Consider the following 16,113-nt stretch of genomic DNA (forward strand, 5'->3'; position numbering starts at 1 on the left):
TTCCTCCCATTACATTATAGTAGTTGATAAAATATTAGTAAGAAAGGCCTAGATAAAGCCAGGCATTACACTTACCTTGTCAATTCTCTTATACCTCAAGGGCTTTACAGAAATTGCTTCACTGTTCCAAGTTGTTGGGTTAATAACATATTCAGCTTGCACCCAATCTCCTTTATAAGGGTCAAAGCCTTAAAAATAAATTACAAGGTTTTCTTTATTTGTATTTATTATTGCATTTATATCCCACCATTTTTCCTCTTGCAAGGAACCCAAGGGGGCTTACATGGTCCTTCTCCTCTCCATTTTATCTTCGCATCAACCCTGTGAGGTAGGTTAGGCTGAGTCAGTGACTGGCTCAGGTGAAGTCACTTTCATTATTTGTTTATTTACAGTATTTGTATACTACTCCACATCCAAAGACCTTGGAGCAGTGAACAGCAGACAGAATAAGAATAAAAACACCATGTTAAAATAATTTTAATTTTTTTAAGAAGAAAGAGTTCTGATAAAAGTTTGATAAACTGTGGTCAGTCACTCAAGGAAGGTTTCCTAAAATAACAATGTTTTCAGGAGGCACCAAAAGCAACACAATGTTGGCACCTGCCTGACCTCCAAAGGCAGGAAATTCTATAGGAAGCCCCTCCCCCCAAGACTCTTTTCCTGGTGGACTCCACTCGGGTCCATGTGAAACCACAGGCACTCTCTCGGGTATCCTGGTCCCAACATTGGAACATGTTATCGGAACAGCCTAGTTAAAAAGCAACAAATATCTAGCTCTATCAGAACTTGGACTAACTGCATCACTCTTCTGAACATTGGAGGCTAAAGATAAAATTTCAAAATGGAAGGACAAATACTACAAACTCCAGCAGTCCATACACATTTTTGATCACATCTGAAATTACATAAACTATTCAGAAATGAAGATCTTTTCATCCAAGAAGAACTCTCCTGTGTTAAAACAGGGGGTTCAGGGGAAAAGCTATTCCTAAGGGGTCTAGCAGGGAAATGCTGCAGAAGGGTCCAGGGAGGGCGGGGAGGAAGAGCGGTGGGACTGTTCTCTCAAGGTTTCAGTAGTTTTGCTGTTGTTTAAGCTGCAAAATAATCTCTGTTTGATGGTCAAATATATATGAATACTAGAAATATAAACAATAATATAAGTAAATTATAAATAAGTACCTTGAATATCAGAGGAGGGTCAATAATAAAACAGATTACAGAAATTATTTAAAGAGACCAATGCAAATCCTATTTTCTTACAAGGAACACATAAAATAACTTTATTTATTATTTATTTATTTATTAGAGACACTTTCATACCTACGAAAAATGGGATAAAAAATTCTATGCAAAAGGAAGTAATAAAGCACAAGATGTAGCCATTTTAATCTGATCTGATAGTGACTGTCAATTACAAAAAATTCAGGAGACATTAGAGGTTGCTCTATCTTCATAGAAGGGAAATTGAACCAAAATAGTATACTTTAGCATCAATATAAGTACCAAATGCAGGGCAACTTAACTTCATAAACAACACACTTAATAAGCTGAGAAAGTTTTCTACTGCGACAACTATAGTAGGGGGAGACCTGAATTGGAATCTCCAAGGGGTAGATCCCAGAAAACTGGAGAGTAAGGAAAAACATACACTAAATTCATCAAGACAACTTGTAAAACAAGAAAATACAAAGAAAGCTTTCAGGATATATCAGTACCACGGGCTAAGGGAAGTGTGGGGAGAATGTAATCCAAATACTATAGTTATACTTTTTAGTCAAAAGTGCATGGTACTTACTCAAGACTTGATGCTATCCTAATATCAGAAGAATTTCTAGTGTGAGTAACACTACAATTAATATAATTAAGGTCACAGATCATGCTACAGTAAAGGTACAATTAACTGAGGGGTCTAAAGAGATACTTTTACCAACATGGAAACTCCATCCAACCCTATTAGCACTGAATCAAGTAGGAAAAAAAAATAGGGAAATTTAGAACTGTATATAAAAGAGAACACACTGGAAGGTATTTCCCTCCACACTCAGATGGGAAACACTAGAAATTGTAATCCATGGAATATATATACAAGAATTAAGTAGAATAAGAAAACAAAGGAGAATGCAAACAGCAAGCTTGAATTCGAAACCTTACTGATAGATACAGACAGTACGGATCAATCAAAATTAGGAAAGAATTAGAAGAAAAACACAAAGAATTGGATAAATTAGATATAAATAAGACAATGATCATCTTGTTATACCTTAAACAAAAATGAATTCGAAGGGAAAGTGTCCAAATAGGGTCAGAAATCGTAGAATGAAGAATAAAATTGTAGCCATAAAGAACTCAAAAGGTGATAGAATACTTGATTTACCCAAAATAGAAGAATTTGTAATTATTATTTTTTATAAAACTACATCTACATACACACACACACACAGACACACACACACACACATATATATATATATATATATATATATCTCAGATGAAGTTTTATCAGAAAACTATATCAGAAAAAAGCTAAAGTAAACAAAATAACTTGATAAGATAGTTTAATGCTGGAGGAAAGAATCTCAATTGATGAACTAAAAGATGTCATCTCAAACCTAAAAACACAGAAATCATCGGGGGTAGATGGATATACTGTTGAATTTTTCAAACAATTTAAGGACACTTTAATCCCACAATTACATGAATTAGTTAATACATGCTGGAAGGAGCCCCACTCCCAGAAATGTGGAAAAAGTCACACACAACACTCTTACTCAAACCAGGGAAAGACCCATTAAAACCTGATTCTTAACTCCTTATTAAACACAGATTATAAAATCTTTGCCTCAGTGCTGAATAACAGAATTTAAAATATATATATAGAAAAATTAATAAATACAGATCAATTTGGTTTTATACCAAACAGACATATTTCTGATCCAGTTCTAAGTGTTTTTAGTGAGATGGGTTATTGTAAACAAAACAAACTACCTATGGCTCTGGGGGCCCTGTTTATATATAAAGCTTTTGACAGCGTTAATTGGGGGGAAAAATTAAATGCACTTTTATAAATTCAGTCCCAAATTTTCCAGGGCCATTGGTGCCATATATTCCCCATCATGGGCCTGTATAAAAATAAATAACTCAGCCTCGGAATACTTTGAAATAGGAAGTGGAACTAAGCAAGGTTGCTCCCTTTCCCCAACTTTATCTACTCTTGTTATAGAATTTTTAGGTAACTATTTAAGAAATAATAATATAAAAAGAATCGCAACAGGAAAAGCAGAACACCTAATCAATCTTTATTCATATCATATGCTATTAACCCTACAAGATCTAATAAAAGCTGCCCGTTCTTACAGAATTAGGTAACTTTTAAAATTTAGCAGATTACAAATTAATTATAATAAATCAGAATTAATGAATCTAAACATATCCCCCCCCCCATCAACTTTTAATATCCCAACAGCTTGGAATCCCTCTAGTAAATAAACACTTCAGTCTGTTTCCCGCCTCCCAGCTGAGCAGAGCAGAGCAGAGCAAGCTGCTCCAGGGACTACAAAAGCAAGCAAGCTCCCAGAGAGCGAGCAACCAGAGCAAGCGGACAGGGGGAGCAAACAAAAGTTGGCCAGGGGAGTTCAGCAGGGGAGGTCCCTAACATTTTTTTTTCATTTTTTCATTTTATTTTATAACTAACTTTTTTTCATTTATGTGTCTTGTAACACACACTTCCACACCAGCGGGACTCTGCTTTTAACCTCTACTGAGTAGAGCAGCAGGCACAGGCTAGTCTAGAACAATCACAAAGCTAGACACAAAAAGGGAAAAGAGGCAATAGAAGGACAGGACTGTCCAGTGGTGGTGACCTGCAAGGTGTGTGCAATGTTTGTTCTCTTGCCTGAGAACAACATGGCCTACAGCCGCAACAAGTGCAAGTTGATCACGCTGCTGGAAGAAAAACTAAGTGGGCTGGAGCGGCAACTGTCGACCCTCCAGGGAATAAGACAACACGAAGAGTTCTTGGACAGAATGGGGGAACTACAGCAGCAAAGGGAAGACCAGAAGCTTGAAGAGCAACAGCAAGATGAGGCAGTGGGAAATGGTGAGATGAAGAAAAATGGAGTAGAGGATACTCCTTGGAAAAGGGTGACAGTTAGGAGAAGAAGAACTAGATGCCACTCTGCACCAGTGGAAGCAGTGGAGCTGTGGAACCGATTCCAGGTACTTGCAGATGAGACTGGAGGATAGCCTGCAGAGGAAGAATCACAGGGGAACCTACATGAGAGTGAGCAAGAGGCTGAAGATCAGTCAAACAGAGGCGATGAAACCCAGGCCTACAACTAGAAGAGAAGAGTGGTAGTAGTGGGAGACTCCTTGCTGCGTGGGATCGAGACCCAAGTATGTTGCGAAGTCCCGTGGACTCGCCAGGTATGTTGTCTTCTGGGAGGATGGATTAGAGACATGAGTACAGGCAACCTTTCAGTCACAAAGCCCACTGACAGTATCCCTTTCTTCTCACCCATGTGGGAACAAATGATATCACCAAGCGGAGCTACGAAGAAATCACGTCAGACTTTGAAGTTTTGGGAAGGAAACTCAAGAACTTTGGGGCCCAGATAGTTTTCTCATCCATCCTTCCAGTAGTTAGAAGAGGGATAGAAAGGGAACGAAAAATACTCAGGGTGAATGACTGGCTACGAAGGTGATGCCGACGAGAGAGATTTGGATTCTGGGACCACGGGCTATACTTCCTGGAAGATGGGCTGTTGGCAAGGGACGGGTTACACCTCACAAAGGATGGGAAGAATGTGTTTGGCCACAGCATGAAGAACTTCATCAGGAGGGCTTTAAACTGAATCCTACGGGGAAAGGAGATGTAATGTTGGGGGTAACAATGGACATAGGCGCATGCACTGCAACGAACAGCTCTGATAGCGCCCAATAATAGTCTTCAGACACATGTAAAGAAGAAAGCTTGTTCAAAAAGAACAGGAATAACAGAAAGGGAGGTGGGGTTGCACTGTATGTGAAAAATACAGATCTCTGCACAGAAATATAGGAGGATGAGTTTGGAAGCCCCATCGAGAGCATCTGGATCAAAATAAATGGAGCAAAGAATAAAAAGAACCTGGTGGTCGGAGTCTACTACCGACCACCCAATCAAGGAGAAGACGAGGATGAAACTTTTGAAAAGCAAATAGCCAATGTTTTAAGGAAGCATAATGTAGTAGTAATGGGGGACTCCAATTTCCCCAATATTTGTTGGGAGACAAATTCTGCAAAACATGGCCCCTCCAGGAAATTCCTGACTTGTGTGGTGGATAACTTCCTCCTACAGGAAGTAGAGGAAGGAACTAGAGGATCGGCTATCCTTGACTTGATCCTAACCAACAGAGATGACTTAGTGGATAAAGTAGCAGTTACAGGAACTCTGGGGAAAAGCGACAATGTTGTACTTGAGTTCTTGGTTCTAAGGGAAGCAAAAGCCGAGTGTAGTCAAACTCGTACCCTGGATTTTAGGAAAGCTGATTTTAATAAACTCAGAACAATGATCAGGAAGGTCCCATGGCAAGCGGCTCTAACGAGAAAAGGAGTCCAAGATGGGTGGGAGCTTTAAAAGGCAGAGGAAATAAATGGTTGGTCAGCTATTAAATAAGGATGGAAAAATGAAAACAGATGACAAAGAAAAGGCAGAGGTGCTCAATTCCTACTTTGGCTCAGTCGACTCCCAAAAGAGGGTCTATGACCCCCCTGGCAAAGGCGAAGTACAGGCTGAAGGAGCAGGATTGCAGCTTGAGATCGATAGGCACATGGTCAAGGAACATCTAATTACTTTGAATGAGTTCAAATCTCCAGGGCCAGATGAACTGCACCCTAGAGTAATAAAGGCACTGGCAGAACCGCTCTCAATTCTCTTTGAGAAATCATGGAGGATGGGGGAAGTGCCAGATGACTGGAGGAGGGCTTATGTTGTCCCTATCTTCAAAAAGGGTAAAAAGGAGGAACCTGGGAACTACAGACCAGTCAGTCTGACATCAATCCCTGGGAAAATTCTGGAGCAGATGATAAAGGAATCCATCTGGAAGCACCTTGACAACAATGCCGTGATTACTCGAAGCCAACATGGATTTGTCAAAAACAAGTCCTGCCAGACGAATCTGATCTCATTTTTTCATCAAGTAACCTCCCTTGTAGACCGTGGGAATGCTGTAGACATCATATACCTCGACTTCAGCAAAGCTTTCGACAAAGTGCCCCATGATACCCTGATGAGCAAACTAGCTCAAAGTGGGCTAGATGAAACAACAATCCGGTGGATCCACAGGTGGCTACAGAATCGGACTCAAAGAGTGCTTATCAATGGGACCTTCTCAAACTGGGGAGAGGTAATGAGTGGGGTACCGCAGGGCTCAGTCCTGGGCCCAGTGCTCTTCAACGTTTGTATTAATAACTTGGAGGAGGAGGGGCAGGGAATGCTGATCAAATTTGCAGATGACACAAAATTGCGCGGGAATTTTGTTTCTGTCTTCTCTTTGGAAGACAGAAACAAAATTCAAAGTGATCTGGGTAGACTGGAGCGCTGGGCAGAAAACAGAATGACATTTAATAGGGATAAATGCCAAGTTCTGCACCTAGGAAAAAGAAACCAAATGCACAGTTACAAGATGGGGGATACGTGGCTCAACCATACTACAAGCGAGAAGGATCTTGGAATTGTTGTCGATCACAAGCTGAAGATGAGCCAACAATGTGATGTGGCTGCAAAAAAGGCAAATGCTCTTTTGGGCTGCATTCATAGAAGTATAGCTTCCAAATCCCGGGAAGTACTAGTTCCCCTCTACTCAGTACTGGTTAGGCCTCATCTGGAGTACTGCGTCCAGTTCTGGGCACCACACTTTAAGAAGGATGCAGACAAACTGGAGAGGGTTCAGAGGAGGGCAACAAAGATGATCAGGGGACTGGAAACAAAGCCCTATGAAGAGAGACTGAAAGAACTGGGCATGTTTAGCCTTGAGAAGAGAAGACTGAGGGGAGATATGATAGCGCTCTTCAAGTACTTGAAAGGTTGTCACAGAGAGGAAGGCCAGGATCTCTTCTTGGTCATCCCAGAGTGCAGGACACAGAATAATGGGCTCAAGTTACAGGAAGCCAGATTCCGGCTGAACATCAGGAAAAGCTTCCTGTTAGAGCAATACGACAATGGAACCCATTACCTAGGGAGGTGGTGGGCTCTCCCACACTGGAGGCATTCAAGATGAGGCTGGACAGCCATCTGTCAGGGATGCTTTGACTTGGATTCCTGCACTGAGCAGGGGGTTGGACTCGATGGCCTTGTAGGCCCCTTCCAACCCTACTATTTTATGATTCTATGATATCTTGGAACAAATAAGAAAATCATAATAAATTATTTCTCATTAATTATGGGAAAATTTGGACTGACATTAAACAGAAAATAAAAAATTAAATTAAATTAATCACTTTCTAGTCAAATTTCAGCAACAAAAATGATTATTCTGCCCAAACTTACATATTTATTTTCTACTTTACCTATTGAAGTCCCTAAAAGAGTGTTAAAACAATGGTAAAGTAAATTGGAATACTTTATATTTAACTCCAAGTGACCCAAAATAGCCAAGAACGTAAGATATAGGCAATGTATGAGTGGTGGATGGGGTGCTCCTAACCTAATTTTATATTATGAGGCATTTCCACTTAGCTATGTACATTCAATATTGGGGTGGGGGGGAGAGATAGTAAAATACTGGATACAAATAGAAAGTAATTGGCTTAACATCACAAATTTGAATACTATTCTGTTAATTAAAAAGGAATTACAGAAATGTGAACTTTCAAACACATCTACGTTAAATAGATTGCTTTCAATAATAAAAAAACAGAAATGAAATGTTATTTCCAAAAATATCACCGCTAATATCAGTATCCTGTCATCCAGATCTCAAAATGAATAACATTAATGTGAAAGGGTATTCAGAGCGAGGTTTTATCTATGTATAAGACTTTTATATCAATTCAAGACCAATAGAATGAAAATATTGGAAAGAAAAGCTGCAAAACACGCAAATTAGCTGGCGTTCCTGGTACCAACTGGGAAATTTTATCAGGTATAAAACAATAATGGAACAAGCTACTAGACCATTATTTGGTTTTGAGAATATAGTACTTCATCAATCATACCAAACTAAGGGTGTTATCTCTAAAATTTATAAAATATTAGAAACGGATATGGGAACATCTGGAAAACTGTGCTCAGTTTGGGAACTAAACTGGAAAATTCAAATTACTGAAGAATGGAATAAAATCTGGCAGATATTTCCAATTAAAGCCCTATCCTCTAAAATCAGGGAAGAAACTATTAAAACGATACAAGGCTGGTATCTCACTCCAGTGAGCTTATCTTATATTAATTCAGACAATAAATTTTGCGGAGGGGGTATAATAAACTAGGCACTACACAACACATGTGGTGGGAATGTGGGAAAGTGAAGAAAATATGGGATTCTGTTTTTCTAGAAATTAGTAAAATAACAGGACAAAGCATATCAAAAACACAAGAATTAGCATTACTGAGAATATTTCAAGTTAATAATGAGAATTTATTACATAAAACACAAGATTTCTAACAACTGCAGCTTGATTGTTGATAGCCAGCAAATGGAAAAGGAAACTCGCTTAAAGAATGGTACAACAGAGTATGGCAGATTGCGTTATTAGAAACATCGACAAATAATATTAAATTAGCAAAAGGACAAAGAAAAAAGGAAGTTTTACGGAAAAATGGTACAGCTTTATTGTTTATACAAATGCAGAGAAACAATGGAGAGTTCCCTCTTACTACAAAACTCTGTGGTTATCATAGAATGCAAGAAGGTACGATACATGATTAAAATAACAAATAAGAAGGTGTATGTATTAACAAATTGTAATGCATATTTTCAAACATAAAAAATCGAAGCGAAGGTTTAGTTTGAGTTATGTATTTGTTCTGAAGAATAAAATATGTACATCTTATTATTAATAGCGTGGATAACTTGCAAATTGTTGTACATGTACATAGATAATGTACATGCATTTTAATGGAAATGAAATAAAGAACAGTTAAAACCTTTAAAAAGGAAAAAAAAATAAAGACCTTTCTCCCATGAGCAAAAAAACTCTTGAAAGCAAGGCAAATATATATTAACATACTAAAAAATAATTGCCTTTTCTAAGTTCATAGAAAACATTTCCTACTAATGCATTATTTTTTTTAAAATACTCTGCAACATAAAATCACAACTATGTTTATTATAACAACTATCAGCAAAAATCTAAAAGTTACCTTCACAAACCTCTTTCATAGAGAAGGAGGTTGTCTGATTGATGTAGCCACCAGCAGCAGTTACAGATGTAATACTGCCAATGAGTGTCTTACTGTCAGAGTCCACTTCATAAGGATATTCACTGCTATCTTCCCATTTATCAGAGATACTTTCTACCTGAAAGAGTAAACAAATCAAAATTTCCTACAGATGGGACATATGGCAAGACTTGTGAGGGTGATGGAGATGAAAGGCTGAACGCCATTCTTCGAAAGGTCTTGTCCCCCAGCCCCCAAACAGGCTACAAATGCTGCAGAGTTGCTTAAAAATGCATACATTTGCCAACCTTCTAGAAATATTTCTCTTTATGGACTGAATCTCACCCTGGAGTTTTGCTAAAGAGAAAACAAAGGACTGAAAGCCAGATCCCCTCAAGTTAAGCAAAATGGTGGGCAACCAGGACCAGCTTGAAGTTGACGTTTGCCAGTAGTATGGGCCTCTTGAGAGTTGTCTCTTAAGTACACCGAGGTACTTAAGAGAGCCAGACAGCCATCAAGCTCAAACTCACTGAGCTGTGGATTATCACAGAGATGGCCAATGTGGAGATGAATGCCACCGAAGGACACATCTGAAAATGAAAATGTGGTCCGTCTGGCTAAGGACATCCTCAATAAACACTAAGTTGATATCATGGCTCTACAGCCCAAGATCCTTGGCTCTGAAGGCAGAAATAGATGCTGCCTGAAAGACTGAAAGGGAAATTTGGTAGGTTTTTAAAAATCTACTCTACTACTTTCATTGGACCTACCACAAAACCCTTGGCCCAATAAGCGACAGGTGCTCCACACAGGGCTATTATTTTCAAGCTGCTATGAAACCTGGTAAAGGACTGGATGAGAAGGATGAGGGAGAAGGGGCAGCTACTTTGGGATCTATGCTAGAGAACAGTGTGCATTTCCCAACACTTTCCAAAGCTGATCATGGACCAACTGAGGGAGTTTGTGAATGCCAAGCAGATGGCTTGAGAAGCATCTTGAATCTCTTGTTAAATACCCAGACATAGTATGCACCCACCACACCAATGCCGTGAAATGATATGATACTCCCAAGGGCAGTGGAAGTTTCACTGGGGGCTTTTGAATATATATTTTGCTGCATTGGTTAATTGCCCCATGCTAACAAATTTGGCTTTCCCTCTTAAGTCATTACTTAAGTACTGCTAGAGGAATAAGTTTACAATAAGGGAAGCTAATCCTCCTCACAAGTCTATGCAAGTGCCTATAGGTTTTGGGGGGATGGCTGGCTTGTCTGGGCTCTGTGGGAGGCAGGAGAGAAGGATGCTGCTTCACTTTTCCCCTCCCAGTATATGACCCAAGACCTGCCATTCCATGGACAGCACTGGGGCTGTGTAAGAGCACAAAATGGAGAGATAATCTGTGAAGTTGTTGGCTTCTGCTATAACAACACTGCCATGGCTGTTGAGAAACATAGTTCCTCTCACCTTCCTTCCATCAGGATTGCATTGCTGTTTTTTCCCAATGAAGGATCACACCTGGCAGATACAAATGGGTCTTATTATGAAGGATTCTCCTGGTTGGGCCCAGGGACCAGGCCAATCTGAAGCTCAGCACCTCCATGGCTCAAACTGGTCCAGATGCATAAAAAGACCAGAGCTGGATTGCTGAGAGGTCAGGCTAGAGAACAGAGAGTTCTCAGGTAAATGGGTTATGAATGGGTTTCAACTCATATTGTTCTCCTTATCTTTTGCTCTTAGCAACTTGTTTCATCAAGATGTTAACCTGAGAGTTCGTTAAGGATGACCCATTCCTCTTCCCTTAAGTTACTTTATATTATACTAGCAATTAATCTACGCATAAAGATGTGTTTGGGGCAATGTTTTCTGTATGTCCGCTCAAAACAGCTGGAGCAAATAACACTGGTTAGAACCTTATTATAGCTGTGGTAGCATGGGCGTGGGGAGCAGACAGACAAAGTGATGGTAGCTGAGAGGAGTTCCTGTTCAGCTCATCAGGAACACTGAGTGAAAATACTAGTAAAATAAAGAGAGCCCAAAGGAACATGGTGGAATTTGCCATGTTCTTGTTTGTGATTTTTCTTTACATGCCAGATCCCTCCCTCTTTGTTTTGGCTTCGATTTCTTGTTTTATGTTAGCTTTTTCTCTGTTTTGGTTTTTCCTCAATTTCTTTGTACAAGTTGTCTTTGTTTCTGGTACTCTATGATTTTAAATTCCCAACAGAATTGGTCAGTCTCTCTCTCTCTGGGATAAGCTGCGGGCAACTTCTTGCAATCTTATGGCAAAAGGCCTTTCCTGTCCTTTCCCACCTACATTGTGTTGTTCCTCTTGGCTTTGTGTTTCTGCATGCACCAGTGCTTTTTCTACCAATTCTTGGAAATAATGGAAGGATGCTTTTGAAGGCATACTTGTATCTAACTTACTGTTTTTCCTTTCCCATTATATATCGCTTTGGGTCTGTACTATTTAGGACCCATAACCACTCCTAACCGTGTCAATCAATCTGATTCTGTAAGCAATTACTTGAACTTTGGCCACTGGTATTGGTCTGCCACCTGCTGGGGCCTGGAGGTATTCTACAATACTAGTGATGCAGTGTGGCATCAGTGATGTAACATGGATACCCCTGATTGCAAAATCCTCCTGTTTTGTAATGTATTTGTTCCAACTACAGTTATTCCCCCACTCCACAGACAAAATTTATGAGATATTTCTTTATGTCCACCATGAGATTGTAATTCTACCCAGAGACACACTTGTAATGCATTTCTATTGTTCATTTCTGTGGAACCCAGACTGAACTGCAGGGAAACGTATACATTCTCTGGCAATAAGCAAAACACAGGCTCTCAGAAAGGTGCTACTGCTGGAGGATACAGGAAGGAGAGGTTTCCAGAAGATTAAAAAACACACTAAAAAATCTAAACAATGCTACATGATTCCTTAACAATAAGCATATTCAAACATTCTTAAAAGGCTTTGATTTCTTGTAGTTTGGGATGCGTGTATCCACCCACTCTGAACATCTCCTCACTGTGTAGAAAAAGTTACTATCTGATCGAGGTTGTTGTACTGCCTTTATTTGAACACAGTATCTTCTTTCATAACCCCTCCCCAACTCTCCCCAGAAAGAATGGTCTCACTGATGCTGAGAGAAGGTGTCACCAAACAAGTAAGGTACAGCCTGGATCAGATGCTACGTTCACTCCTCAGTGAGATGGTAGAGGACAGGCCTCTGTATGTCCAAGATGCTTAAAAGCTCTCTCTTTGGCAAGTGTCTGAGTTGTCCCTATATGCAGGAAAAACACTTCACACCCTCAACCTAACCAGCTGGGTGTCAGTCACATTTTAAAAATGGAGGTTTATTAGGTAGGCAGTTTGCAAAGACTTGATCAACCTCTGCAGTTGTCTTTATCTCACCCTGATTGCCTTTAATCCATTAGATGTTTTATCTTCTTCAACAAGAGCTACAACTCTCTGTCCAACTTGCAGTGGCACATTGCTCATCACAGCATCACTGGTGAAACAAATTAAATCATCTATCATCCCGCAGTCTAGGCAAAATCTTGTAACTACACCTTGTACAGTTTTTATCTCTTTGCCATCTAAAAGGAAGATAAACATATTTAAGTTAATACATTTTTTTTTGCTGTACTTGCTACAAGATCTGCAAGTATAGTAAGAAATTATTCTGCTCAGTACTATGGCTGTATCTGGTTATAAAACGGAATAGAGAACACGAAACCACCTATAATAGATCTATAAAGGTGTCTTATAAATGAAGACGGTTAGAAGAAGAAGTGCTCTACGTGGGGCTTCTGGAAGAGTGTCCAGAAGTTTCAAATGGTGCAAAATAGGCAGCCAGACTGCTTTCCAAAGCACATTATCAGGACCATATTACACCTGTCCTGAAAGACCTGCACTCATTGGTAAGTGCTTTCCTGGTGTTTGGTTTTCCTAAAACCAGTTCAAGGTGTTGGTTTTAACCTTTAAAGCGCTAAGCAGCTTAGGACCTGGCTATTTAATGGAACTGGCTAGCTATGGGACCTCCTGTTCCATTATGCCCTGTTGGTATGACCTGCAGGAAAAGCCCTCTTGGACTCCATTACCCAGAGGCCTGTTTCTCAGGCACACATGAAAAGGCTTTCTCCTGTGTCACTCCCAAACAGTGGAATGCACTTCCTCAAGAACTACAATTGGCCCCCACTCTCTTGGCTTTTAAAAAGGCTGTAACTATGCATCTTTTAAATGTAGCCTTTAAATTATGTTGCTGTTTTGCTTTTCTAATGTTCTTGGGTTTTTTGTTTACTGTGTTAAGGTTTTGCTTTAAATTGTTTTACATTGTTGTACACTTCCTTGATGACTTTTTAACAAATAAGGCAGTATACAAATGTTAATAAATAACTGTTACAACCTCACACAGTTCCCCACTTCCCTTTTATGATCACCTCCTTTTTAAGAGTAGCACAGAAATACAACACTGTCTTATAAACTATTTATTGGAAATCACACCAATGCTTGCACATTTCTTCCTCACATCATGCACATAGAGTAGTCACTTCCTAGTTTTTGACAACCATAATTTCTCCAAAACAACAGAACTAGCAAAACTATGATTTGCACTTGTGCAAGGGGAAGAAGGAACCTGTGAACCCAACTCCTACCAGTGGCACAGCTTGGTACTTTGAAGCAGGTCACAATTCAATAAGCCTACCTTGGGCAATCGCTTCACAAAAGGCAAGAAACCATGCAGGTTTTATTATGCAAAAGCATTTCATTGGGAGTCTTGACCAAGTATAATATCCTGTTTCAAACAGTTTAGCTGCAACAGTGTTGGTACAGTCCTCCCGAAAGAATGCTGCTCATTAGTGCTAATTTCAGCTTACCCCATTCATAAATTGCCAAGAAAACTCTAAATCGCTGTCTATTCTCAACACCATTTCCCCCCATATTCTTGGTCTCAAAGGGTTCCTGGCATTTCTCTACAGTTCACTATTCATTACAGTTCAGTGTAGAATATTTTTCTCCACATCTGGACCAGCTCAGATAAATGTTTGCCTAACTCCATCACACTGCAGGGGAAGCTCAAAACCATAACACAGCTTAAGTCGCAGTATAGGGAAAAACAATTCACTAACCAAAAAGTATCCAATAGCTCTTCAGAATAATATTAAGACAAAACTAGGGTGGAATGGGTTCAAGAACATCAAACTGGACAAGCAAAGCCAGATGTGCAACTTTCCAAACAGACCTTCCTTAAAAGGCACAAAAAAATTACATAAACTGACACAGCCCTGTATCATTCACAGTTCTTCATACTAGGATAAAGCACAGAATACAGAAGCAATACCGAGGCAATCTTGCCATTTCTCTGGCCAGCTCACATATTTTTGATGTTACAAATGTGGCAGAGAAGTCCATTAGATCCCATACTAGACTTACGGTTCAAACCTTGACTTAGTCATGAATTTTCCTTGGATAAGTCTGTAAGTGGGAACAGTGATTTATCCTCACAGAGCATCAGGAAGAATGAAGGATGGTTTGTAAAGCATTCAGCATCTTGACACTTTGATGATGAATACATGACCTGGAAGTGTGACTTACTGAAATCATGCTATTAATCAGCAGGACATAATTGCCTGGTTCACCCATAGCAACAACCCAGGGTATGGGCTGACTATGGGTTGTTACTGAATCGTGGGTTGTCGTTACATGCAAACCCTGCACTGTTGTTTAACTATGAGTTGCTAACCACGAACAGCCCAGGAAGAAAACCCATGGTTTGCTGTTAGCTTCTGAATTCTAGGTTGTTCGTGGTTAACCAGCCATAGTTAAACCATAATGCAAGTTCTGCATGTAACAACAACCCATGATTCAATGACAACCCATACTCAACCCGTACTTGTGAGTTGTTATGTGTGAAGCACGTTGATGCATTTGGCATCATGATGTAAAAGCTGTCACAATCAGTGGGAACTTATCCACTGGCCCTAAGTTCAATTGCTTAGCCCAGTAAGAAGTAAGAAAGCAGACAGAAAAGCAATTTCAGCTAGTACCCTGCCCCCCCCCCCATATCTTCAGCTGTGGACCTTCTGGTTTCCACAAAAAAGGAGACTGCTATTTTGGGCTGCATTAATAGAAGTATAGCTTCCAAATCTTGGGAAGTATTAGTTCCCCTCTACTCAGCACTGGTTAGGCCTCATCTGGAGTACTGTGTCCAGTTCTGGGCACCACACTTTAAGAAGGATGCAGACAAACTGGAGAGGGTTCAGAGGAGGGAAACAAAGATGATCAGAGGACTGGAAACAAAGCCCTATGAAGAGAGACTGAAAGAACTGGGCATGTTTAGCCTTGAGTAGAGAAGACTGAGGGTGATATGATAGCACTCTTCAAGTACTTGAAAGGTTGTCACAGAGAGGAAGGCCAGGATCTCTTCTTGATCATCCCAGAGTGCAGGACACGGAATAATGGGCTCAAGTGACAGGAAGCCAGATTCTGGTTGAACATCAGGAAAAACTTCCTGACTGTTCAAGATGACGCTTGACAGCCATCTGTCAGGGATGCTTTGACTTAGATTCCTGCATTGAGCAGGGGGTTGGACTCGATGGTCTTATAGGTCCCTTCCAACCCTACTATTCTATGATTCTACATGGTTGGGAAGTAGGGGAGGATGTACATAAGCTTGAGACAGGTCCCAGACTCACCAGACATACAGTTGCCCAGCACCATCTGAAAAGGCCCACAGTTCAGGAGTGTGCCAGGAT

The 16,113-nt window shown here is 40.0% G+C and overlaps 1 protein-coding gene across 7 annotated transcripts in view; it reads right to left on the reverse strand.

Moving 5' to 3' along the window:
• Nucleotides 1-16,113, reverse strand: part of MOV10L1 (Mov10 like RNA helicase 1) — a 70,975-nt gene that overhangs the window by 47,818 nt on the left and 7,044 nt on the right. For 4 of the 7 annotated variants that reach the window (XM_084810893.1, XM_084810891.1, XM_084810889.1 and 1 more), the window contains exons 2-4: nt 12,770-12,954; nt 9,335-9,491; nt 76-188 (exon numbers count right to left, since the gene is read on the reverse strand). In XM_084810893.1, coding sequence (XP_084667019.1) covers nt 76-188; nt 9,335-9,491; nt 12,770-12,954 — 455 coding nt within the window. The remainder of the gene's footprint in view (nt 1-75; nt 189-9,334; nt 9,492-12,769; nt 12,955-16,113) is intronic. The other 3 variants (XM_084810895.1, XM_084810894.1, XM_084810892.1) reach the window with 1 other exon arrangement.

This window comes from Heloderma suspectum, chromosome 7, assembly GCF_057233095.1.
Source record: "Heloderma suspectum isolate Gila_16-S chromosome 7, 16-S_ref, whole genome shotgun sequence".
Lineage (NCBI taxonomy): Eukaryota > Metazoa > Chordata > Lepidosauria > Squamata > Helodermatidae > Heloderma > Heloderma suspectum.